The sequence below is a fragment of the Apteryx mantelli genome, chromosome 26 (genome assembly GCF_036417845.1).
Source record: "Apteryx mantelli isolate bAptMan1 chromosome 26, bAptMan1.hap1, whole genome shotgun sequence".
NCBI lineage: Eukaryota > Metazoa > Chordata > Aves > Apterygiformes > Apterygidae > Apteryx > Apteryx mantelli.
The window spans coordinates 7,016,436-7,041,055 of NC_090003.1; the positions used below are offsets into that span (position 1 = coordinate 7,016,436).

Consider the following 24,620-nt stretch of genomic DNA (forward strand, 5'->3'; position numbering starts at 1 on the left):
TTAAGTTTCTTGCCTGAAGAAGAAGGGAGCAAAAATAATTACTGGTAGCTGTTTGTTTTGCATTTTATCATGGGTGATAGAGGTAGTTATTAGAAAAGCTGTAATACATTTATGCTTAAAGCAACCAACTTCGTGTTTAGATTAAAATCCCTTTCCACTGAGGTTTATAGGCTCATTAAATCCAACCATGTGTCATGACCCCAGTACCTGTAAATTATGTACTTAACAGAAGAATTTAGTGTTGTTCAGTGAGTTTGTTTTTTTTGTTTTGGTGGCAGCATACAAGCTGCCTCCTTTAGCATATGTGCATACACGTACAAGTGTGTGTGTGGCACAGTGTAGGGAGAAACACAAGACAGCCATGCTGCGCTTTCGTTGTGCTAATTTGCTGCGAGACTGAACTTGCTCTTCTTGTCCAAGGTGCTGAAATGCTTCTCAGCCGCAGCGGGTTGCACTCCGGCTCTTCTCGCAGCCAGGAGTTCACCGTCCACTGTAGCTTTTAAATGCCAGTGAATTGAAGAGTTTGTCCATGGCTGGAGTGAATCCACTGCATTCTGTCACTTGCTGGCGTAAAGGATCAGAGATTGGAGTCAGCAGAAGATTGCCTTTTAAAGTTATTTGTCCTTAGCAGCTGTCACTGGGGTGATGATGGTTCATTGACTTCAGCAGGGAATGACAGCACAGGGACATCTGCTGTACGGCACATTCCTGCTGATTTGTTTCAAGAGGTTTCACACTTCAAAGGTGTCAGAGAAGCACCAGAAAAGATTCCCCTTCCTTTATCTCTCAGCAATGTCTCTGGACTCTTGCTTCTAAACTGTGGAAACCATGAGGCAAGTGTTGGACAACTGGATACCAGCCCTCTAATGTGAGCTGTACCTTTGGGTAGGCATGTGAGAGGCACAGGGAAAGGCTGTTCTCAGCACAGGAGAATTGTCAGCAAGCCTTCCATTAAAGTCAAAGGTTTTCATTGTTTCGAATTATATGACCATATAGCTGGTAGCCTCTGTCTTTAGGCATGGCCCCACTGTATTGTAGTCTGTAAAAAGTTGCTGCCTGAGACAACTGGAACACATTCATCAGCAGGTATCAATCAGCAAAGGCTTTTGGGAGTCAAGCTTCAGTGGATGTAAATCAAGAAAACTGGATAAGGCCAGATTGTTATGCAAACTGACACAGCTTGGCTCTTTTCTGCATGTGTGCCCTATGTTTCACATATGATTTTTTTAGAGAAACAAAGATACCTGCAGCCTGGGATTTCAGTCAAGCATTTTATGTAGTGGAAAGCTGGAAAGGGATAGCAGTGTCTGAGGGGGAGGAAGAAACTCTCAGCTCTGATTTACAAAAAAAACAACATGAACCAGACCACTGTTTCATAAGGTTTGTGCCCTACAATGGGATCGGTATGAGGTATGCCAGTGTAATTAGTGTATTCTGAAGTTCAAAGGAAAGAAAACTGCTGAATTATGCACCACTAGTCAGGGTTACCACTAGAAGCTGTTAGGAAAAAAGAAGTCTGGCATTGCGGGAGGTGGCAAATGTCATTAGAGCAGGATGGAGGGTGTGAGGCTGGTCAGATCTCACTGGGGTATTTCTTCCTTTGCACAAGGAGCATGATAGCACTTGGATACATCGTAGGTGCTGCATTGGGGGAAGGGGTTGATTAAAGTTTATAAAACACTGTTGGATGCCTGATGAAGAGGAGGAGGACAGGATTTCAGGATCCAGCCCCATGCTCAATGCTGAATAGTTATTTGAAACCTAATCCTCATTAACTATTTTTGATATCAGCTCTTGTTTTGTAGTTGTTGCTTTGTCCCAAAGGCTGCGTTTAGGCTGATTCTGAGTTGTTTACAATGACAAGCTACACTGATTCCCTGTCTCAGGGCTGGCTCACAGCATGGTTCCTAAAGAAAATTCTGAAGTGTTTGTTTGGTTGCCTGGCCACCAACCTTTTTCCTACACTGTTATTGACACTCGCATGTTACTGACCTCCTTGCCTTCCCCTAGAGGAAGTTTCTCAATGGGAGGCTTGAGATGCATCTTGGAGAGGTGTGAAAATTTACTAGGAATGCATTAATCTTTAGTTCATGCCCTCAAAAGTGTCTGGTACTGCTTATTTCTCCTTCAGTCCTCTGTTTTTCTCTGAAAAATTCTTTTGAAATTGGTTTCAAAAATTTACAGGCACCACAGGCAGATCCACCATGAGTCTGAAGGAAACTAATTCACATTTAGATGTGGGTCTGTGCAAAACTGGCTACCGCTAGAAGAGAGCGTGGCTTAGTTAAAAGTAATATCTGCATTCTTTTGTGGGTAGAATGCATCACTATGCAAATCCTCTGCAGTGACAGTGGCAGCAGAAGGGAGAAAACTCCATCAGGTGTCTGCTTTCATCTGCACAGAAGGGAAAGGCAGCAGAGAGGGTTTAGCACCTGATGTGTAAAAGGTGAATGGAGCAACAGGACCTTCCTTTCAATAGCTGAGCCACAAACACAGGTCCATGTCACTGTGAGGTGAGCTAGAGCATAAGCCTGTAAAGCATCTCCCATGCTGTGGTAACTGCTCGTGCCTCTATTCTTCCCCTGTTGTAGTTGTCAGTCTGTTGACTTTCAGGGAAGAACAGAGTTCTGGCATTTGCCGTTGATGCTGATGGGCCAGGGTACATGGCTGTTTTGTGGAACAGCTGATAAATGTGAAGTCACACCCTAGCTCCCTCCAGGATCCTTCATTTCTGCACCTACCAGCTGAAATTCCTGCTGGAATAAATAAATTCCTACTGGAGCCTTCTGGGTTTTCTGTAGGTGCCCTCCTGGCCATAGTCTTTCTGGACCCTCTTTGCAAAGCAATCAATACAGTTCCAGAGAGGAATATTGTTTTTGGTTATCCTTGCTTTCTCCATAAACAGTGTACTTCTCTTGTCTTCGTACCTGTTTGGGCCTAGCTCTTCCCTGCCTGTTCCCTGCCCTCTCTGATCCAGCTCTTGTAGCGACAGTGCTAGCTTTGCATGTCCTTGGGAATGATGCTCTTTGCCTGTAGAGATCATCAATGCTAAGGTTCTCTCCTTCAGCTTTTCCAAGCGCTCTTCTCTGTGTGTAGTCTGTATTCTGACCTGACTGTGAGTTTTCTCTGGGGAAGGTTTACAACTTGATGTGTTTATGGGAGTAGCAGTAAAAACCCAGCCACAGAGATGCTTTTTCCTAGATTGTCTACTCGCAGTTAGGTTCTTTGAGACCTCAGGGTCTATTAACATACTGTCTGCAAGCCAGTACAGACTTGTTCCACCGAGAACTGGCTTGCTGTTAATACTGGACCCACCTGGCTTTGGGTCAGGCAGTGCCAACTCTTTTTGCCATTTTTAGCACATTCCACTGAACTCATTAGTGTTTTGTGCCTTCAGGGGCTGACAAGGAGGAGCAATTTACAGGGCCTTGATGCGTCTGCACAGGTTTTGCTTGACTGGGTGAAATGCAGCAAGGACTGTTATTGTTAGAGCATAAGGGTTCATTTTACCTTCCTTTGTAGCAGCGCACAGGAAGTCAGGCTGTTGCTGAGTGCTAGTGGAGGGATCCACCTGCCCATTCCCATCTTGCTGCAGTGGGAAACGGGTGGCTGCAGGGGTGTGTCTGGAAAGCCTGTTTGAGAAGACAAAGCCATATTGTTCTCACAGTGATTCCCCAAAGGGTGACTTACAGCAGTTGGAGGCCCTTCGATCTGTGAAACTGCCTCTGAGTAAATGCAAAGCCACTGTAACTCTTCACTGCAGAGCTGTCTCATGATAACTGCTGGGAGTTGCCTTTCTGACCTAGGAATTGTTTCTCATGTCAGAGAAACCTCTTTAGTCCCTATTACACTGAGCATTTGGTCTCTGGTGGTGCTGGCTGGAAGGAGAGACTCTGACATGTGATCTGCGTCACACTAGGTTTTATTTACGATGGAACTGGAGCAAAGTGATGTCCTCAGAATAGATTTCTGCTCATCTCTCCTAGGAAAGAATTGCAGGGCTCAGTGCAGCAGGGAGCATGTAGGTGCCTCTCACAGAGGCCTTCTCAGCAGTACAGGGAGCAAGCTGGGGGGCAGCTCATCATAAACCCTAGTAAAGAGCGTACAACAGCCTGAGCTGGTAATAGGCATGTGCAGGAATGGCGTCCCATTCAGTGCTCAAGCTTGTGGTTTCACTGTAACTGCTGTTCCTGAGAGCTGTTGACAGCAGCGGTCACGGGGCTCTGACAGCTCTGCCTCTCCCTAGCCTATCTTGGCTGAGTCTTATTCCTCTCATTACAGACATCCTTGATGGGTGTATGCATGCATGTGTAAGTGATGTAAGAATTAGACCTCTACAGATGAGTCTGTCCTGGTGCTGCTGTGTTCTTAGGTGCTGAATTAACTTTCTTGGATGGTTGAGTAATGGACGCTGGGAACAAGATTTTTTGTTCTTTGCTGGGAACAAGGCTCAAAGTTACGTCCTCAGAATACCCCAGTTTCTAATGGTATGTGGATTCACAGGGGTGCCTGTGCTGATCCAGGGCTCAATGCCAGTGACTTGGCTGACTTGGAAATCCAAGCTCTTTGGCTCTTGGGGCGCTACCTGAATCTTGTCTTGGCAATATAACCCTCTTTGGGGGCAAAAATATGTTCTGGGCCAAATTCAGGTCATAGGTGTGAAATCCAGCTACAAAGGTTTAAGTGAAACCTGCATCAGACTTGCAACGTTGCTGTTAGGCATGTTTAGAATTACTTTGAGAGGGGCCATTCCCAGAAAGTGATAAACATTATGTACAAGCTGCTTTATAATTGGGGTGATCCCACCTGCCCTCACGTGTAGAATTATTGTGGTAGGATTCCAGCCCTCCAGTGCTCCATCAGGAAGTGCTGGGGATCAGCATTCCAGCCACATGCAGAGTGAGACAAGACACGGTTAAAGATGTATCTTTCCGTTGATGCTCATAGCCTTTATTTGGTCAGTGCTAGGAAGCATATACAATGAATTCCCTTTCCTCCCTGTGGTTATCTTGTAATTTTTGTAGTTTTGTGATCTTTTTAAATTTTTTTTCCTGTAAATTTTGCCTACCTATGAGGAATTTACTGTAGTGGAGTGACAGTTCTCTTGACTGAATAATCTATACCTGCAAAAGGACTCTCTTGTTACTGAAACCCTGTCTATAGAAGGGCTCATGGTAGTCTTCCAAGGTTGAGCAATTTTTTTTTCCTGCTAATCTGTTAAAATTTCCTAGAGTAGAGTGGAAAATTCTAGTGAAAAACTCTTTCTTGTTTCTCCCTAGTTCGTACTTTCTCAGTCTTGCATAAGTGAGATCCACCCTTGTGGGTGCCAGCATACCAATAAAACATAGGCTTTTGATTTTAAGAAAATACATGAGGGTTTAATGTAACAGACAGGAGAGAAGTCCAGCATAGACGGCTAATGTGTTAGTTTTATTTAAAGATGGTCTCTTGGTGCTAGAGTAAGAAATGTTCTTTAAAAAACATCAAATAAATAAATAAATAAATAAATAAAAATAGGAATAACTTTCCATTGAATAGTTTAGAAAGCTTCTGGCTTTCATCTTGGGAGGAACGAGTACTGTAAAGCATTCTTCATAGCACAGGGTAGGGAGGTCTTCCTAATTCTTCCTGGAACCTGCAAGCCAAACATGAAATCGATGTTACTGGAATCTGTTTATCTGTCAGCATATGCCATCACTGCCTGCAGTGCTTTTACCTATCAAATTAAAAGACCCAGCATTTCTTTTGAAAAACCACTACTAGCTTTAATATTAAACTAAAATGAACTCCTCCTTCCTTTCCCCTATTGTTCTTATGACTAAAGTAAGATAAGAGCCTGTGCCCCTCTTGTTGTATAACACTGATGCAGTTGTTCCTTCTCTTCAATGAAATGCTTAGGCAGACTCACCGTTGCAACCCATTCCACTCAGGGAGCCAATTCTGTCAATTCTCCTCCCGAAGCAGCCAGAATCTCTCATCATCCTGGGCATCTGCAGCCCCCTCAGTCTCTTGAGGAAGGGGTCCCTGTAGGACAGAGGGGTGCTGGGTGCTAGTCTGGATTCAGCCTTCTGATCATCGCTGTCATCTACAAGTTCTGGTGGGATCTCCTCTTGGGTTTTGGGCTCTCGCAGGTCAGGATTGGACTCCAGGGCTTCAATCAGTGCAAATTTATCCTCCAGTTTCTCCAGAAGAGCCTGCAAGAGATGAACTAATTTTGTGAAACTCCTACTTTCATGATCACTGACTAACTCTTCCACTCATCCAGTTCTGCATTCATCTATGGTCCTATAGTCACCACTAGGGAGACTGTCAGGTTGGATTCCAGAGCTGTTGGTGATATTAAGCTCTGTCCTCTGTGGTAAATCCCTGTTCACATTAATTCCACCAATAGGTAGCTCTATCTGAGAGCTGATTGAAGCTGCCTGTCACAGAAGTATGGCTTAGCGGCAAGGTTAGAAGGACTCTTAGTGGAGAAACAAAGCAGGGTCTGTGTTGCACAGGGAGGTATCACTCAACCGCCCCAATGGAACATAATCTCAAAGTGCTTCTGACCCCATAGTCACTCCCATATTCTCAGAAGTTGCCTGTAGTACTGCTTGCAAGCTGTTGGCTTTCCCTTCTTTTTTGGCTGTTACAAAGATCATCTGCCTGCTTGTCACCCCAGCTATCGCAGTAGACTTCACATGGAGAAGCTCGCGATGTTTCCACTAACTTCTGTTTGAAAGTTGCAGGATTGCTACTCCTTAAAGTAGCATGAGTCTCCTTGAAAATACCTATATGCAAAATTTATGTCTGGATTCTGACTTTCTCCTGGGTATCATACTCTCTAATTTTTAAAGCTTTGAATAACAGGGATCAGATAACCTCCTCAAGGGCAGCTCAACCAATTAGAAGAATCTAATTGTCCATCTCTAGAGGTAAAGTAGAGAGGAGTGAACCTGGTGGCTTGCTTGAGGGTGAGTGCATTTGGCAGTCACTCTTCTCAGCTAGGTGCTGGAGACAGAGGAGCCTGGAGTGCTGGGCTTTGGCTGACGCTGTCCTAATAATGTTAGGGAGTTTGTTCTGAGGGTTTGATCCTGAAAGAAACTGGTCACTGGTACTAGTCCAAGGAAATGCTTAAACTGTCAGACTTCATCTTTCAATACTGAGTTTTAAGCTTGTGTTGCTCCCTAGGCTGCTGTAACATAGATTTTCTCTGAAATTACTCATTAAAATATGCATGTGTTAATTTCATAGCTCTGGAGGCTTTTCTGGATGAGTCACAGTACATGATCACACTGTTCCTCTCAATTTGATTCTTAAGTACTGCATTTTCTAAAAGTTTGACCTTGAGTGCTTTTCCTCATCTCTCATCTACATGCTACATCCAGTTCTCTTAAATCCACAAAGCAAGTACCATACAGCTGTCCTGCTCCACTGCACCTGCCATTTAGTGGGATAAACAGAAGGAACCCACATGAAAGTTTTCTATTTATTTATTCTTTCAGAGCTACTGTGTTCCATTGGATTGTGTCCTCCCTGGGATTTTGCTCTAATTCTATAAGAAACTTTAAGGACAGCTGTTTAAAAAAAGAAAAAAAAAAACACTAAACCAAAGCACGCATACAAAAACATCAGAATTATGTTTCTTACTGCCACCCAGGAGCTCAGGTGAGCCCCACATTGGAGGCTCTTGGTCTGTAAAGGTTCTTTGAGCCCCTTTGACAAACTGAGATGGCTTGGTCACTTTGTCCCCTAGGCATCTCTGATCATTGATCTGGCTATTCGATTGCACAAAGAAAGGCAAAGACACCACCTCACATTCTGCTAAGCCCCCTGAAAATTTAACCTTGCAAAAGCAAAGAGTCCTCACCTCCATGCTGGCCAGTTCTTTGGCAGGGCTAAGGCTGTAGATAGGGTTGGCTCTGCTGGACTGGAACTGGATGAGAAGCAGCAAGAGGAAGCCACAGGAGAATGAGCCTTTAGTGTCCATGGCGCTGAGCTCGTTGGGAATATGGGAAGTTCAAGCTGCTCCTTCTGAGATGTCTCTTCAGGTCTCTCTCTTCCTTGTCCTATCCTCTCTCTTCCGAATCTCGTCTTTTATACTCTTTGGGTGTGATCTCTGCTTCCTGGGTTATCAGTGGATTTATCTGGGATGCATTCCAGTCCCACTGGAGGCATGCAGCTCTGTCAAGGGAAGATTCCCTTTATTAGCTGTCATTAGGCAGCAGCTGCTGTTGCTGAGGAATGTATGTCACAAGTCAGTGATTTCATGTCACTCCCCCTTCTCTTGATACCAGGCGCTGTGATTACATAGTCCAGTTGGAAATTCTTAGCAATTTTCTTTCAAGAGACCCCTATGGTAAGATTTACGGAGATGGGAAACAACTCTGAAACTGCTCTAAACTCTGCTCAAATAGAAGCTTTCCATTGGGAAATTACCTTTTATAGGGAAAGCAAAAGGCTTTCAGATGAACATTTGGGGAAGGATAAAGGCTGAAGATAAATCTACTTTTAGGACACCTAAAGTATTGTGCACACTTTCCTTCTATATATGGAATACGCATAGCCACCACATACCATGGAGTGTGCTGAAAATCCCAGATTTGGGCCACTTCTCTTTCCTGGTTGCTGTAGAGGTGATCTCACCGTTGAGACTTTGTATTTGTATGTTGCCAACAACAGAGGGGCCCCGAGCTGCACCTCATTACAGACGATAACTTCTAGACTGATTCTGCGGGGACATCGAGTGCCGCCAGCCCCCCATGACAACTGACTTCAACACCAAAGAAAAACACTAGCCTTTATTAACAGCTAAATTTTTTAATCAGTGGGGATTTTTTTAAACATCGATGGTAAGGCTTGACGCTCTGTTAATACAATTTAAAAAAGAGATGGGCGGATTCAAGAGTAGTCTTCTGTACTAGATTCTAATACCATTGTACCAGAACACAACTTGCTCAGTGAGAAGTTATACAGTTTTAGATAGATGGTTTGTGGTGTTACTCAGCAAAGGTATCAGAATCTCACCCCAAGGAAGAATGAGTGAGTTTCTGTGTATGTGTGTTTTGGGAGGGGTTAAATGAAACAGTTGATATATTTTCTAAGAGTGTTTATTTGTTTCTTTGTTTCCTGTCATCTTTGCTAAAAATTGCCTGTGTTTGAATGAGAAATTACAAAAAAGCAGATGTGCTGCAAATTGCTTTTCCAGCATTGTCTTTATGCATGTAACGCAACTAAAAATTCCTCCTTTTTACAGAACTGCAGGAGAGTTCTAAATTATGAAGCATATTATTTATGCTTTATTTTCGACTTATTTTGTTACTTGAAATTGAAACAAAAGAATGAAGATATGAGCAAGCTGAATGTGTCAGTCAAGTAGTAAATTGTTGTCTTTTAACATGAGTATAGATCTTGAAAAGAATCTCCTGAGTACAATTTCTAAATATTAATAGAACTATAAAATATTTTTCATGTCTTAAATGTCTTAACATGGTGTTTGTGTACAAATGTGCACGCACTGTTCACATGATCAACCTACCAAAATTATACTAGAAAGGACATTCTCAAGGTTGTGAAGCCAAGCTCAAATACTACTTTTTCCTAATATAGCCTGAAGTCAGCCCAACTCTGCATGTGTTCTTATGAAGTCCTTTATTATAAGAGCACTTCCTATATTTCCCTAATGTTTCTTTTTTTTGGTATGTGGAGGCAGTACTCATTTTTAGTGTTATTGTGTAGCCCAACCCGTTCTTATTTTGTGTTGTTCAAATTGTGGTTAAGACAGAATTAAGATCCTGATAGCTTTTTTTTGTTGACACTTCCTACCTCAGTGTCTGAAAAACTCACTAATTCATTATGAATATTTTCTTACTACTCTCCTTAGGTGTGTGCATGTGTGTGTTTGCTCAGGGAGTTATCTTCATTTTGTAAAATGAGAAAAGGTGAGAAGAGAAATTGAAAGCATTTATTAATGCTGAATGCCCAATTTAAGATAACTAGGATCTGGTTGTTTTATCTTTTGTTTCTTTCCTTTCAACTCCCCTCCGACCTGCCAAGTATTCTCTAGTGCTGTCTCTGTGCAAAATCACTCTGTCCCTTGATCTGAGCTTTGCCTGAGAGTTCAGCACATCCACAAAGCAACCCCTGGGTCAGAAATCCCGCACCAAGAAACTGAGGAACACAATGTCGTTGACAGCTGTGAAAATTTATCTTTGAGTGACCTGCCCACTATCTCCCCCTCAGTCTGCCTCTGCGACACAATCCAGTATTCCGGGGTTGCATTCAATAACTTTGACCCAGAGACACTCCTTTCTTTTACTGGTTTGTTCACTTTCCATCTTCCATATTCCAGAGCACGTATATGAGATGTAGAGCCTGACTTCAGCATTGACAGTACTTTTCTAAGGCAGGGAGATTTCTGTGCACTATTTCTTATGGTATGTGTGAGAGTACATAGATGGGATAAAATGGCAGACTGTTGCAGTAGCTATTGTATTTACAAAGCCAAATTCTGCCCTCTATTACCCATCCCGCAGCCCTGCTGAAACAAGTGGAGTGTAAAATGTCACAACTCAGCCTGTCATTGTTAAACCTATAAGGCTCACTTTTTTGTTTGCTTGGGGCTCTGGCAAGGCTAATGTGAACTTCAGGCTTAATGACCTAGCTATGCAGGGACAAGACCCAGGCATTGCCCATACTCTGCTGGGCATTTGCCTGATAAAAACCCTGTTGGGAGTCTCAACAGCACAGCAGGTTCTTTTAAAAAGCATACCATAAACAGTTTTAGGGATGGGAAACTGGCACAATTCCCCAGCATTCCAGGGTATGGGATAGGAGGAGTGGGACATCAGGCTACAATAGAAGGCAGTGCAGTTTGTTCAGAGGAGAGAGCAGCTCTCCTCTGCAGCTCTATGCATGAATCCCTGGGAGGAGGAGGAGGGTACGCGTGACAGAACTCAGCTAAAGGTAACGCTGCCCCTTCCCCAGAAGGATGAGGAGAGATCCTTGTCTTCCATCCCTGTAAGGCTGCCCTAAAGGCTGGTGTCATGTGGATTCCTTCTGCCGATACAGCTACCCTGACTGATGTCCCTACCTGCTGCACATCCTGCCAATGTTATCCATTCTCCTATTGCCCTATTGTAACTGAAGGCTGCTGGAATGTGAGCTGATTGTGAAGAGCCTTGGCTTTGTAGTCTCTTCTGGGAAGAGGCTGGATTTAGATTCCTTTCATCTCCCGGTGACTAAACCCTCTGACAAGGCTATGCCATACCCCACCCAAGCTCCGTTTCCCTGCTGTGCAATTCAGTTAGATTGAGAAGGCAACAAATTGCTGAGGCCATCAGTGTGGAAGGCAAAAGGAAAATGTAATGATGTCCAGTGCATTGCATGCAGCACCGAGATCATAGGACAGGCCATACTGCAATTAAGATAGTTAAGTGATGCCTCACTTTTTCCGTAGGGGAGGAATCTTAATTTCATCCCAAACATGGATTGCTTCTCTCACTGACTGGGGTATAGTATGTGCCACTCATTGCGTGATGTGGCTGCCCCTTCCTCTGCTGGCCTCTCCAGGCTAAGTGCAGGCAGCATAGGCCCTGCCTCTCTGAGTTCCTTCACAGTGGGATGTTTGAAAATGCCTTGTGCCTTTCTATCTGCTTAGGACTCCTGGTGCTTCATGGTGCTGTCTTGAGACATTGGAGAGGGCTTTGCATCACTACACACTTCACAGTGCATTGTAATGTAGAGGCAAAGGCTCACTTTGTGCAAAAGCCAGGCAGAAGAGGGGGGCTTTGCTGAAGCCAGCTGACACGAGCTGGCCTCCTTCACTAAGAAGTGGTCGTGCAAGTTGAGTGGAGTAGGGCAAGTTGGACTTGGCTACGCTCCACGTCAGTGGACGTAGGGAGGAGATAGCCTTCCTCCTGTACTGGACCAGCGGGCTCACCAAGGTGCCTGGCCCAGGTGAGCTGCGGCGGCTGTGGGGGCTGCAGCGGCGCCCCGGGATGCCGGTGCCCTGTGCTCACTGGCGTCTGTCCCGGGTCCTGAACGCCTCTCAGCCCTTCGCCTGCAGTGGGAACCTTTTCGGCAGTTGGTGCCAAATTTATTTTTAAAGCCATGTAGCTCTTCTTCCCTTCGTGCCATCCCATGCCAGTCTGCAGTGCCAGACTTGGCACTGATTCCAGTGGCTTAACCCATGGGACAGGGACATGTGTAGGACACAACTGTGGGCCATTCGCCAACCCAGTGTTTCTCCAGAACTCATCACTGGACTCTCAGACCTGCCCAGTGCCCACTTACTGGGAGGATTCACAGCTAGTAGTGGTGAACCACCCCCCGGGGAAGGCACCTCAGCTCACTGCCACAGTCGCAGAGCTGGCATCAGTACCTGACAGTGCCTCCCCAGTGCAGCGAGGAGGGCCACCAGGCTGCTCATTGGCACAGAAGGATGCTCTGTCCTTCCTGCTGCTTAAGCTCTCCAGCTACAACTTGGCCAGACCTTGCAGGATGCTCTGGCCTGTGTCAGGACCAAGTCCATAAGGCAGAAGAAGAGGAGAACTCTGGAGGAGCTTTGTGTAGCATGTGACCGTGTGCTGTGCTGTGGTGCTGGCCAAAAATGACTTGCAAAAGGAAAAGCAGGCTTTGTACAAAAAGTTTATTGATGCATACCCAATGCCCACAGAGGCTACGGGGCAGCCCAGCTCTTCCTGCAGCGGCAGCCCAGCTGCCTGGCAGCCAGACACCGCTGCCCACTCTGGCCCAGGGGCTCAGAACATGCTTCAGAGCCGGCATCAGGTTCAGCTTCTTCCTCTCCTCCAGAAACCTGGGGGAAAAGGGACAGTGAGCTGCTTGGAGAGCTGCTCCAAGGCTTTCAGCCAGGGACAGAGGCGGCTCTCGCAGTTCCCCAGCCCCCGTGCCTTGGCGGACAGAGGGCCAGCCCCCTGCCCCAGCTTCCCACCACTGCCCTGCACTGCGGGGAGCTGCTGGGTCTAACCAGGACCTACGGGCTTTGTAGTGGTTGCATCCCAGTCCCGTCTGAGCGCCGATCCTCTCCATCCTCATCCCAAAGCAGCCGGAGAAGTGCCTCCGCCTGTAGGAGGAGAGGAGGCTCCTCCACTGGCTCTGTCCCTCTGCCGGCTGGGGAGGGCTGGGGTCCGGCAGCGGGGCAGCCTGCGAGCTGCTCTCTGGTTCCAGCAGGTCCCACTCAGCGCCGCCGTCCTCAGACCCGGCCACTGGCTCGTCTTCCAGGCCTGGGAGTCCGCCTTCCTCACCCTGGAGCTGCCCCAGTGCCTCGAGGAGGTCCTGGAGAGGGAAGGAGAGGAGAGGCAGGGGCTGTGGCAGGGGGACGATGAGCCCTGCTCCTGCCCCCTTGTCCCCAGCAGGCTGGGTGCGGGTGGCCCAGCCCGGGAGCCCCAGCACGGTACCTGCAGGGACTGCAGCTCCACGCTGCGCTGGCCATCGGCTGCCTGTGCCCCTGCCCACGGCAGGACAAACAGCAGCAGTGAGACCCCGCAGCACAGAGCTGGGAGCCGCATCCTATCCTATCCTATCCTAACCTATCCTATGTGGCCCCACGTCACTGCTGTGCCCACAAACTCCTCCCTTTATATCCTCACTCTCTGCCCCAAGGTAACTTGGCTGCCTCCTGCCAGATTCCCCCAGGAGCCGGAGCACCACGCTCTGGCCCCTGGCTCCGATAAGGGAACTGGTTACAACTGGCCCCACAGGTAACGCTCCAGGAGAGGGGAGGTCCACTGTAACACAACAGCTCCTCCAAGGAGAGAACTGCCCCGAGTGATCTCATCCCCTCCTGGCAGCGCTCATTTCCTCAGTGATTTCCTGCCACCCCCACCACTCTCCATCACTGTTAGGATAGGAGCTGACACAGTGAAAGGATCTCACGCTTTCTGCCTGTTTGCTCTCCCACGCATCTGCAGGCATGCAGGAGCTGTGGGCTGGCCCAAGCAGGGGGCTGATTTCCCCTCCGAGGGGATGAGGAATGGATCATTTCTCCTCCATGGGATAGAGAAAGAGCAAGTGGGGAGAGATGGAAATTCTGCTCTATCTGTAGCAGGTCCCAACAGCTTTTTCTTCTTTATATACATGCTGGTGCTCTGTGAATAGACCAAGTTCTGGGATTTGGTTTTAGGAGATTTTTGTTCCTTGCAAATTCATGTGATGATGTTTCTTGCCTTCTTCTGGCATTGTCTGCAAACCTTCCCTTAAAGGGCACTAACCTTTCAGTGGCCTGAGTCTGCCTTGAGCAACGGTATTGCTAGCTGACAGTTTTGCTATAAAAGTTACTTGCTCTCCAGCCATTCCTTGGTTACAGGAGGGAGTGAATGTTCTGCAGTCACCACCATCTCCCCATGTCCCTCCATCTTACCCATAAATGATGATGCATTACCCTCATAGCATGGGTTGGAGTGAGAAATTCCTATGGAAAAATTGTTCTTCCCAGAAAACCCAGGGGTCTTGCTCAAAGGAAGAGATTTTATGGATCTTTGGATTTAGACTTCCCACAGAAGTGTTTGAATTACCAAATCTGCTTACTGTAACAGGTAGCCTATTTGTATGAAACTTTCTCCTATTTTGCCTCAGAACTTTACAGCTGTTTCTCATCAATGATCAGGCAAAATTTTGGCTTCTCTCCTCCATGAATGACCAATTTCAAGTAAAAAAGAGTACAATTTCCACTGGTCCTGGGGTGCAAATCAGGATAGCCCTGTTAGATCCTTACAGAATGAAAGGCAGAGCAGCAGAAAAGGTCCTTTCAATCACCGATTAGAGCAATTACGCTCTTTCTCTGCTCTCTGTCTTCCTAGTTTGCTTAGCCAGTACACTCATAAATCTCTCTAGTTTCACTAGATACACACTGATTTCTGCTGTCTATCTCAGAACGTGACCTTTGGCTCAGCAAAGCCAAAGAAAGTCTTTTCTCTGAGTTCAGAGATTTTGAACTAAGCTGTTGTGGGCTTACTACTGTTAGGTGCTGTATTAACAAGCAGCAACATACATTATGCTTTTACATCTCCTTACCTGATGTTGTTATCTTTGTGTTCCACAAATCTCCCTCCAGCTGACATCATTTATCTTAGATTTGAAGCAAACTAGCAATATCAGCTGGTGTGGGCCAGTTTTCTCTGCACCCAGCAGTCAACAGTTGGCAAGTTGTTTTGTTTAAAGCATCATAGCAAAGAAGAATTCAAGGAATAATCCAATAGAGAAAAATGAAACACATGTTTTGAAAGTCCAGTGCACGAAAGAAGGAGACTAGCATCAGATGGGAGCTGTTTTCTTGTTACAGAATGAGAGCAGGTGGCTAACATGAAGATGTGCCTCATCCTTGATTTTGTGTGTACTGAAGACAGGTGGGAGTGGAAAGGGAGGAAGCAGTGAGAGCCTATATGACTTCAGCAATGACTAAGGGAAAATTTAGCCTTCTTGCAATAAATGATGTAGGCTGGAGTCTTAGATGAGGCCAAAACTTGATTGCTGCCTAACATCACTTATGAACAGGTACCCCAAAAGCAGGCATATTTGAGAAAAGTATCTGTATTTTTTTTTCCTCCTCTATAGGGGTCATCTTACTGTAGGCTTGTCTCCTTAGCTGCTTTTGTAACCCTGCTCTGTAAATTCATGCACTGTTGCTTAGTGGAGATGGAAATGACGCAGCTAGAGATGAGCTTCCCTCCATCTGACTGGCATACTAACTTCAAAGGTTGGCTTTGATTATTTAAATGCTAATAGAACTAAGCAGATTACCTAAAGTACAAACACACCTGGCATCAGCCTTAGGGATCTAATTATGGAGCCTTTTATGTGAAATAAACTGTTCTTACTTTTTGAAAAGTGGCTTTTTAAGATGTTCACACAAAATGCCAAGTGAGAGGATGCCAAGTTACCAGCTCAGCCTCTGTGGAATTGGAGCTCTTATCTATTTCTTATTTGTCTCCTCTAGGACTTTGTACAAAAGTGGGCAGCTCACAGTCTTCAGCCTTTTCTGATCTCTGTTACTATATCTGCGAATAGTTTCACTGACCCTTACTTTATGTTGGTGTAGTGAACTTTGGAGATGGGCTGAGGATGTTCAGGAAGCAAGCTCTGGTAGCACTTAACCCTCAGATTTGCTACCATGGGATTTTTTTGTGTATTCAGCGCTGAAATTCTAACATTAGGAAACGTTCATGCCTATGAAAATGTGTCTGCTCTAGGGTTACTGAGAGCTGGGAGCAGGTTATCAGACCCAGGATCATTAGGAAGGACAGAAGAGGGTTGTAACCTTCAGCTTGGCACCACCTACCACATGCTAGCTCTTCATAGTTTGACACCATAATGCCTGCGGGCTGTATGGTTTCACCTTTCCACCATGTAAGTTGCAACTGGGTCAACTCCAGGGTTAGCATGGCTAAAGAGAGAATCTGTTTAAGAAAGCTGAATGCTTCCCTCCAGGTTCCAACATGTAAGCATGTCTGTTTCTTCTTGGCATAAGTTGCTGTGAATTGGGGGAAAACAAATGCAATTCTTTTACTGACTGTGTGAATGTGTGTTAAGTTAGAATAATCGGTCAGAAATCCATCTTCTCATGTTTGTGCAGGACTGAGGCCTTTGCACAATGAAAGCTACAAAAAGGGAGAGTGGTATAGGTACTGCCCGACAGGACTCCACACCTGCAGGAGGAGGTGCCCATGAAGCACCATGCAGCCTGTAGGGCTCCATATCCCAAAGCTCTTCATGCTTTGATCAGACTGCAGCATGAGTGTCAAGACATGCACAGCCCTTCTATTGAAACGTGGATCATGCTGACAAACTGATTTATTCTTTCATTCCCCCCTCCTCCCCCTCCCCATTTTGATCATTCATCTGGCTGGTGAAATGCTTCATTTTCATGATATTTTGCTGAAGAAAGGCAACAAAGAGTGTAATAAATTCAATACATGGGCTATTCCATTGCTCAAGAGCATGTGCTCAGATGTGCCTATGTAAGTGATGAGACCATCCTTTACCAGCAAGTGGCTGTTTAGGGTATTTTCACTGTTGCTGATCTGATCAGATACATTTTAGGTATAATCTTGTATTTTTTTTTTTTTTGTTAGAAAAATATTTTGCAATCTCTGGTTTTCTCTGTGGAAGAGTAGGGTACCCTTGAGCTTTCTTCAAAGAAGAGTAGTATTCTTTGGACAAGATGAAGTATACTAGTAAGAAACACTTATATTTACATTTTTGCTCTCATACCTCCATCAATGACAGATCCAAACATAGAGTAACAGCTGTCTACAGCTGTCAGCTAATAGAGCTACTCCTTTAGTTCACATTACAGCAGTGAAAGGCTTGGGGATTTGTGTCCTGGATTTGGACCATAATGATTCTCTCTTCTGAAGAGAGTCTTGTCCCTGTCCTGCTTATGTTCTACTTGTGTTTTTACTAAGCCCCCAAACAAAGGGTGGATGTGCGCGTGTGCGTGTGTGTTTTTCTTTCTAGCAACAGCTAGGAAGTTCCTTTTCACCAGAAAGCAGCTCTCTGAAATGCTTCTAAGTTCTAGAGGATTGTGTCTGACTGTAAACTGGGGCACTGTTTTATTTTCACTAATGATACATGGAAGAGAATCACAGCAAAGGCTTGAAGCAAATTCACCAAATTATGAAAAACAGTTTATTGTCCATGACATAATGAGAACTGTTCATTTATACACTTATAACACAAACAGTGCAAATGTCTTCATTATTACATTTCAGCTAGATACTCACAAATTATTACTCTGATACAAATAAGCAATATAGCAATGGTGTATTCTATTGGCCAAGTAATTCTGGGGAGGGTTGGGGGCAATTTGTTTTGTGCATCATCTATAGATGGATTGGTGGAGCCAATGTGAGTAAGGGTTGAACTTCTCACTGAAAGGCAGCAGGTCCTTTGAGCCCTCAAAGTCAGTCCTGTCAAGAAAGCAGGGTAGTAAGTAAAAGCAAGAGAAGCTGACAGGATTTCATTCACGGAAATTAACTGATTTCTTACTGTTCTAGGGCCAGGTTCTGCTCCACTGTTCTGCTCAGAGGAGTTTCTTTGGATTGACACAAGCATCCCTGGGGTGCAAACCTCTCTGATCTGGCTTCTGTGACAAGATGAAATGTTTACAACTGACTTGGTGAAAGCAGGGAAGAGCAGGTAAAGCAGAGATGTAACATTCATGGCTTTTAAGCATGCATCTAGTGCCAGTGATTTCTGAGGAGGGTAAAATTAGTTAACTATGTTTGGGATAGGAGGATAGAAGTTACTTTAAGGCACCCTTTCCTTAAAGCTGAACTAAATCAATTCTTCTACATATTTACAGAAGTTATATATGAATATACAGACCACCTGCCTCTGGCTTTCTCTTACCGTAGTAAGCAGTTAGCATCCCAGTCCACTCAGTGACCCAATTCTGTCCAGCTTGACACCAAAACAACCCCTGGATAAGCCCTTTTTGCTTCTGCCTCGATACCTCCGGGGTAAACCCATGAGGTCACTGAAGAACCTCTGGACAGCATTGTCACTAGTGGACATGCCCTCAGGCTGGTCCCTGGTGTTTCGGATCCACTGGAACTCAGACTCTTGTTGATCAAAGGCACCTGTTGGAATCATGTCATCTTGCTCATGGTCCATCACTTCTGAGACCAGCGGATGCTCCAGATCCTCATCTAATAATTTGGACAGACTCTGAAAGAAAGAAAAGGTAGATGATGGGGAGGGAAGAGAGGAGAAAAGGGGAGGGTTTCTGGGAACTCATTATTTTCATATAAAACATGGTCAGTGCTAAGTTTGGAGAAACTTATTTTGATCTTGTTTCAAAAGATGAAGGTATTGAAATTATTTCTGAAGCCAGCAGTGGTCACCTTTAGCTTCTGGCCAACCAAGCTCCTCTGAACTCACACTGGATGCTCTCTGTATGCTCTAAGACTGTATGGTGTTACTGTACTCTATAGTTCTATACAGACAAGTTGCTGGCTAAGTCTCTCCTGGAGCTAGGAGTCTGGGGTATGGGATAAATTGGGAAAGACAGTGAAAGAGGCTTAGTCAAGAGTGAATAAGGAATGACAACAGGTAGTTGATACCTTGGAATAATAAGAGCAGTTATGCAATGACAGAAAACATGACAAAGTTGGTGCTAGAAAGATTGGATGATTCTTTACAGACTGGGAGGTTATATAATGTATAAGAATACCAGATCACTGGTTGGGGAGCTGAAATGTTTTTTTCTTAATGGCTTGGAATTCCTACACACACAAATACACAAACACATGCACGTGCATGCACACACTCTTTCTTTCTCATGCTCTGCCTCTCACACTCCCGAGCAGGGACTGCATTCCCTACTGCACCACTGAGCTGTGAGGAGATCCCCCTTATGTTCATACAGGTACAACCCATTGATTCCATTTGCAGGGTAAAAGAGGGGCTCAAGGAAGGAGCATGCAGGTGATCACTGTAGGGCTGAAGACAGCAGTCCTTCCGGGCAAATTCCTTTTACTCCAGAAGTTTATTGCTTCACTGAGTCACAGAGTGACCCTAACCTGCAGCCCCCAAACTGACCCCGCTGGAAAAAAACATCTTCCTTTCAATTACCTAATGTGATCAGAGATTTAAATCAAGCAATCTGTTACTTCAGTTTCCCTACATTTAATAACCCTGTGTCTGCCCACTTCAAGATCCCTGCTGTCATGTTCTCTTGAGTGTCTCCTACTACACTAGCTGGGGTTGGAAGAAATGTAACTAATCTGAAGTATCTAAGTCCTAAAGAAGCATCAGCTTCTTTCAGTTCTATTGAGCAGCCGGACACTTACCTGTAAGCTGGAAATGGGCCTGGCCCTTGCCTGCTTCTGACTGACAACAAGCAGCAGGAGGAATCCAGGGCAGAAGAGAAGTTTCAGGTTCATCTTTGTGTTGTGGTGTCTCTGATTCCTCCTCCCCTTCAGTCTCTCCAATTCAGTGTTGCTCTGTGTCTCCAGCTACCAGCCTTTATATCTTCCTCCAACCCCTCCCAAGTCTACCTTTTGAGTTCCTGCCAGAGCAAGGATTGGTTTGAGGTTCTGATCTGTTTTCATTCTCCCAAGAGGAGGAGGAGGGAGAAAACAGTTCTCTTTTCTGGCTGGGAGTAACAGGAGCATTTTACACTTAGGCAATGCAGCATCATTTTGTTGCTATGAATTTGAAGGTCTCAGCAGCCTGCTGTCTTGGTGCTGCCTATGCATGTCAGTTACCTTAGCTCAGTGTTTCTTGGGTTGATCACTAAACCTTTCCTTTAGCTCTGGAGAAAAATAATTGTGAGAGAAGTACAGAGTGAGACAGGAAGTGAATTGTATCCACTGTGCATTCATGTGGCTCCTTGGTCATGGTGAAATACAAGATCAGAGGGGCAGGGGGTCTCTTAAAAGCATGCTATGTAAGAACTAAGTGTTATTACTTAATGTGATAATAAGGCATTAGTAACCTATGAGAAGGAAGAGTGTGATTTGGGGAAGAAGAAGGGAAATCCACATCATAAAAGTATGACAAGTAATTTGCTTTAGTTAAAATGTAAAATCTCACTGGCCTGAGTGACTGAGAGTATGGCTGAAACCAGGATTACCTATAGAGAAAGCCCCTACATGACTTAAGAAATTCCTCTTCTCCCCTGGATCCAGCTTAAAACATTTTCTCTATGTATCATTTCTCAGTTTACTTTGCACAATTTTTATTACGACTGAAATGAGTCTGAATGGAAGCACAGCCCCAATCTCTTTCCTACTATATGTACAATTGCAGGGACAAAATAAAGCTACAGATCAGAAGGTACATGTGGTGTGTTCTCTCTCTCTCTGTCTCTCTTTCAATGGAGTGAATCGAAGCATCAGGTTCAAACAAAAGGGGTTTTGTGAAGTGTGAAAGGACTCAGAAGAAACTGATTCAGTTTCTAGCCAGAGCCTTGAGGATATTTGAAGTCATTACTGTATGCCAGGCCTTCCTCTATTGTAAAAACACCTGTTAGATGTGTGGGTGCTCTGATGAAGATGTATATGGATAAGTGATCTTCCAACGCCCCATTTCTTATGAGTTCTTCATTAGGTTCTATATCAAGAAAAGGCCTGTTTTTGCATTTTGGGGACAGGGGGAAAGAGCAGCAATAAAATCTGTAAGTTGCATGTCTGGGGCAGAAGGGGGCCTTGAAATCTGGCCCCACTGGAAAGTGGGAATCTTCCTGAATGCAAAATAATGCATCTTGATCTTTCAATGAGTTTTTTCCCCACATGTGGTGCAGAAAGTTAAAGGCCATTAAGCTGTATCTGTATGGAGGAAATGGCAATGAAGGACCATCTGGCACTCTTTGTCATAATTTCTTTGAAGTTAATATTCTTGTTGTTACTGAAAGCTTGGAAAAAATCATTCTGTGATATGCAAGTGCATTTAATGTTTTCAGACATTTTTCATCTGAAGATCAATTTAAGGCACAATGGTTGCATGTCTCTAGAAATGGTTGTTCTAAGGAGACAGCTTATAAACATCCCTTTTTGACAGAAGGGTAGGTCTGATGTTTTTACTTCGCTGGATTTTTGTTGTTGTTGTTGATGAAAACCACATTTGATCTGAATCTTACTAAGAAAGGAAATCATCACAGCACAACTTTATCAGTGGTACATGAGCATTCCCCCTTCTAGAGAAAGTCAAAAGTAATTTCTCATTTCTGAGTTTTGAGGTGTGTTCTTTGCAGTCTAACAGAGTTAGTCTAATGAGTTTCAGACTCATTTTTTCTCCTCTAAACAAGTTTACTGTTGTTTTGTGATTTTGATGACTTGTCACATGTCTGCATTGATGTGGACACACTTGATAATGAGTCTTCTTGGGCTCAAATTCTTTGAGCTTTTATTTTTTCTTGTTTGATTTCAGAACTTGTAACTATTTCCTAGGACTTTTGAATTGTTTCTCTGGTAACTGTTGGAAATATATACACTAGCACAGTGGAGTCCTTGTCAATGATTGTGCAGGTAAAATCACAGAATAATTTAGATTGGAAAGGGCTTCTGGAGCTTCTTGGTCCAACCATGTGCTAAAAGCAGAGCCAACTTAGATCAAGTTGCCCAGGGCCTTGTCAAACACAGTTTTGAAAATCTGCAAGAAAGGAGATTCAGCAGCCTCTCTGGGCCTTGTTTCAGTGTTTGACTGTCCACTTGAAAAAATGATTTCCCAAAATCTAACTGGAATTTCCCTTGTTGCAACTTGTGCCATTGCCTCTCACCCTAATGCTGTGCAGCTAGATGCTGTCCCTAAGCCGAACAAAAGGATGTTGCATCTCCCAAAACAATGATACTCCCTGTGAGTGCTTTTTACATAGTTCAGAACCTAGGGGAGGACAGCTTTGCTCCATCTAGTCAACAGCTTAGTTCAAATCACATCTAGTGCAGTGGACAGAAATAGTTAGAAACAGAAAGCTATTCAGCAAAACTCTTGACCTGCCTGTCCAAATCTCCTCTGGACTCTGATTAGCATTGGAAGTCAGTGTCTGAATATTCAGTTTCAAAAAATTGCTATTGGGATGATTCAGTTAAAAAGTAGAGCCTTCAACAAAAAACTTCAGTCCATAAGAAAGGAGGAACTCCTGTGGAAAGTAGAAAATTTGGGGGGGACAGGAAATGGTTTTGTGCTTATTTCTGATTTGAGTGTTCTTTTGTATGGCAAACCCTCCATATAGGGGTGGAAGGAAGTACAAAGAGGAAGGCAGGTTGGCACGTGTTGCTGATCTCCAACAGTAAATTGCTTCCTAGCTTACTGAAATCTCTCTCCTGTACCAGCAGATATCTTGTTTCTTATGAAAAAAACAGATAGAGCATACTTTTCCTCTGGAGATACTTCTGCCCCATCTCTACAGGCTGCCGTGAGGAAGCCAAGCTCTGAAGTTGATAGTATGTGGCATGCTTAGCTACCACTGAGCACTGCTGCAGTTGCTCATTATCCTCCTCTCTCCTAGCTCAGTGACACCTTTCAGCCTCCCCCTCCTCCCCAATTTCCCGGGCCAGCATTTCCCAGCTCACCGCAGCTAATTGAAAGGGCAGTGACGTGTTTGTAGCACTTTCATCAAAGTGGGATCACCAAGTCCTTGATGGAAGCTGACACTGGGGGCCCCTCATTATGAGACATTAACATTTAGCTGTGGTATTCAAGCATTTGCTTGGTTGTCCCCCTTCCTTGCTCTCTCCTGAGTCGTCTAGTGGCTGAGCTGCGTCAGAGTTCAGTGCACAGCATCGCGAGCCCAGCCTTGGCTGGTAATTACCTAGCTGCAGGTGCTCAGCTTGCTCCTCTGGCACTTTGTTGCCTTCACCTTTCATTATGTGCTGACAGCAAGGCCCTGTTGGGGGGGTAAGGGGGGGGCAGGATCTACAGCATCAGTTCTTGCTACAGAAAATAGATCAGACACAGAGACTATGAAGCTCACTTACCCTGGTGTAAAGCTCAACCTATCTATCGGATTTGTATCAGCATAATCCAGAGCAGAATTAGGCCCCTATCTCAAGGATTCCTGGGACTGTATGGTGGGAGGAACTCCCTACATCTGTAATAGCCCATCTGTGGGAAATAAACCAAACCTTCACTAATGGGGGACTCAGAAGGAACTTTCCTTGTGGGCAGGTCATCCCAGAATGGCCCACTGCAGATGTTTCCTCTCCCCACTGATGGCCTGGTGGGGCATCTTGGCAGAGTTAAGGCTGGACTAGCTGGACTCTGGGTCTTACCTAGTCTGGCCTCTCCTGTTACCTTGTTTGCCCTGTTCATTTGCTGAACCAATCAATGCTGATACTTCAGACCTGCTGGTTCTCCTCAGGAGCACTTGCATGAGGGATGTCACATGGGGGGAGAATGTTTCATGGAGAATATAGATGGCAATATCTAAATATTCGTGTTGAAGAACTCTGCATTAAAATATTACCTCCTTCTCCCTCGGTATCTTCTGCGGGACTGAAAAGGGCAGTAAGAGGGATTCAGTGCTATTGCCACTCTTTTCTGGGGTCCCAAGACTGCACTTTGCCTTTGCCTCATCTGACCTGCTCTCTTTAATGCTCACTGATCTCTTTGACAGGAGTGGAGAGAGAACATTTTCTTCCAGAACCTTTCTGTGACCCCCTGGGACAAGAAAAAGGGCCTGGGCTACCTGAGCATAAGGAGGGCAGTTGACTGTCATTTAGTAGCAGGTCGTAGGTCGTTCTGGAGCATTGGGTTTCGATGGCAAAATTTTAATATTAGGTTTGTCAGGCACATTTATCACATTCTGCTGACATTAATAAAGCCCAACAGGGAAACAGCAGTGGGGGGAGGGAATGAAATAGCTTGAGACTGTGTTCAGTGCTAGTCAAATAGCTGTCTCTGTACGCTTCTGTGTCTCACTACTGCTTGCTGGGAGAGTATTTGGGCCCAAGTCTGATCTCTGCCACAGCAGGAGTGGAAATGGAGAAGCTGCATTGGAACTCTTTATCTAGCCTGTAGCAGCCAAGATCAGAGTCTGACTTCCCTCGTTACCCCCCAGTGTTGGCACTGGGATGACATTAGGGAAAGAAGTGCAATATACACTGATTCATAGCTCAGTATTCCTGGCCCCCTTTCAATGATTCATCGCCTCAAGGAGTTTTTTCTTTATGCATGAG

General features: G+C 44.9%; 3 protein-coding genes across 3 annotated transcripts; all 3 read right to left on the reverse strand.

Moving 5' to 3' along the window:
* Nucleotides 1–5,894: 5,894 nt before the first annotated feature.
* On the reverse strand, nucleotides 5,895–8,020 carry LOC106482469 (natriuretic peptides A). Its single transcript, XM_013940053.2, has 2 exons — nucleotides 7,853–8,020; nucleotides 5,895–6,194 (listed from the first exon to the last, which is right to left on the reverse strand). Exons 1-2 carry the CDS (start codon nucleotides 7,970–7,972, stop codon nucleotides 5,895–5,897), a joined length of 420 nt encoding a protein of 139 aa, XP_013795507.2. The 5' UTR covers nucleotides 7,973–8,020.
* A 4,703-nt stretch (nucleotides 8,021–12,723) lies between these two features.
* LOC106482478 (natriuretic peptides A-like) lies at nucleotides 12,724–13,511 on the reverse strand. The gene is made up of 3 exons (XM_013940063.1): nucleotides 13,401–13,511; nucleotides 12,981–13,278; nucleotides 12,724–12,799 (listed from the first exon to the last, which is right to left on the reverse strand). The coding sequence occupies exons 1-3, from the start codon at nucleotides 13,509–13,511 to the stop codon at nucleotides 12,774–12,776; spliced, it is 435 nt and encodes a 144-aa protein (XP_013795517.1). The 3' UTR covers nucleotides 12,724–12,773.
* Nucleotides 13,512–18,363: 4,852 nt separating this feature from the next.
* On the reverse strand, nucleotides 18,364–19,886 carry LOC106482476 (C-type natriuretic peptide 1). Its single transcript, XM_013940062.1, has 2 exons — nucleotides 19,794–19,886; nucleotides 18,364–18,669 (listed from the first exon to the last, which is right to left on the reverse strand). The coding sequence occupies exons 1-2, from the start codon at nucleotides 19,884–19,886 to the stop codon at nucleotides 18,364–18,366; spliced, it is 399 nt and encodes a 132-aa protein (XP_013795516.1).
* Between the last annotated feature and the right edge of the window lie 4,734 nt (nucleotides 19,887–24,620).

What these genes read in the sequence shown, in the direction of transcription:
- LOC106482476 (XM_013940062.1), bottom strand. Translation starts at nt 19,886, where the DNA reads ATGAACCTGAAACTTCTCTTCTGCCCTGGATTCCTCCTGCTGCTTGTT. An exon ending in GGCCCATTTCCAGCTTACAG is followed by an intron (nt 18,670 to 19,793) that starts GTAAGTGTCCGG and finishes TCTTTCTTTCAG; the next exon opens with AGTCTGTCCAAATTATTAGA.
- LOC106482478 (XM_013940063.1), bottom strand. Translation starts at nt 13,511, where the DNA reads ATGCGGCTCCCAGCTCTGTGCTGCGGGGTCTCACTGCTGCTGTTTGTC. An exon ending in TGGAGCTGCAGTCCCTGCAG is followed by an intron (nt 13,279 to 13,400) that starts GTACCGTGCTGG and finishes TTCCCTCTCCAG; the next exon opens with GACCTCCTCGAGGCACTGGG. An exon ending in ATGCAACCACTACAAAGCCC is followed by an intron (nt 12,800 to 12,980) that starts GTAGGTCCTGGT and finishes CTTTTCCCCCAG; the next exon opens with GTTTCTGGAGGAGAGGAAGA.
- LOC106482469 (XM_013940053.2), bottom strand. Translation starts at nt 7,972, where the DNA reads ATGGACACTAAAGGCTCATTCTCCTGTGGCTTCCTCTTGCTGCTTCTC. An exon ending in AAGAACTGGCCAGCATGGAG is followed by an intron (nt 6,195 to 7,852) that starts GTGAGGACTCTT and finishes CATCTCTTGCAG; the next exon opens with GCTCTTCTGGAGAAACTGGA.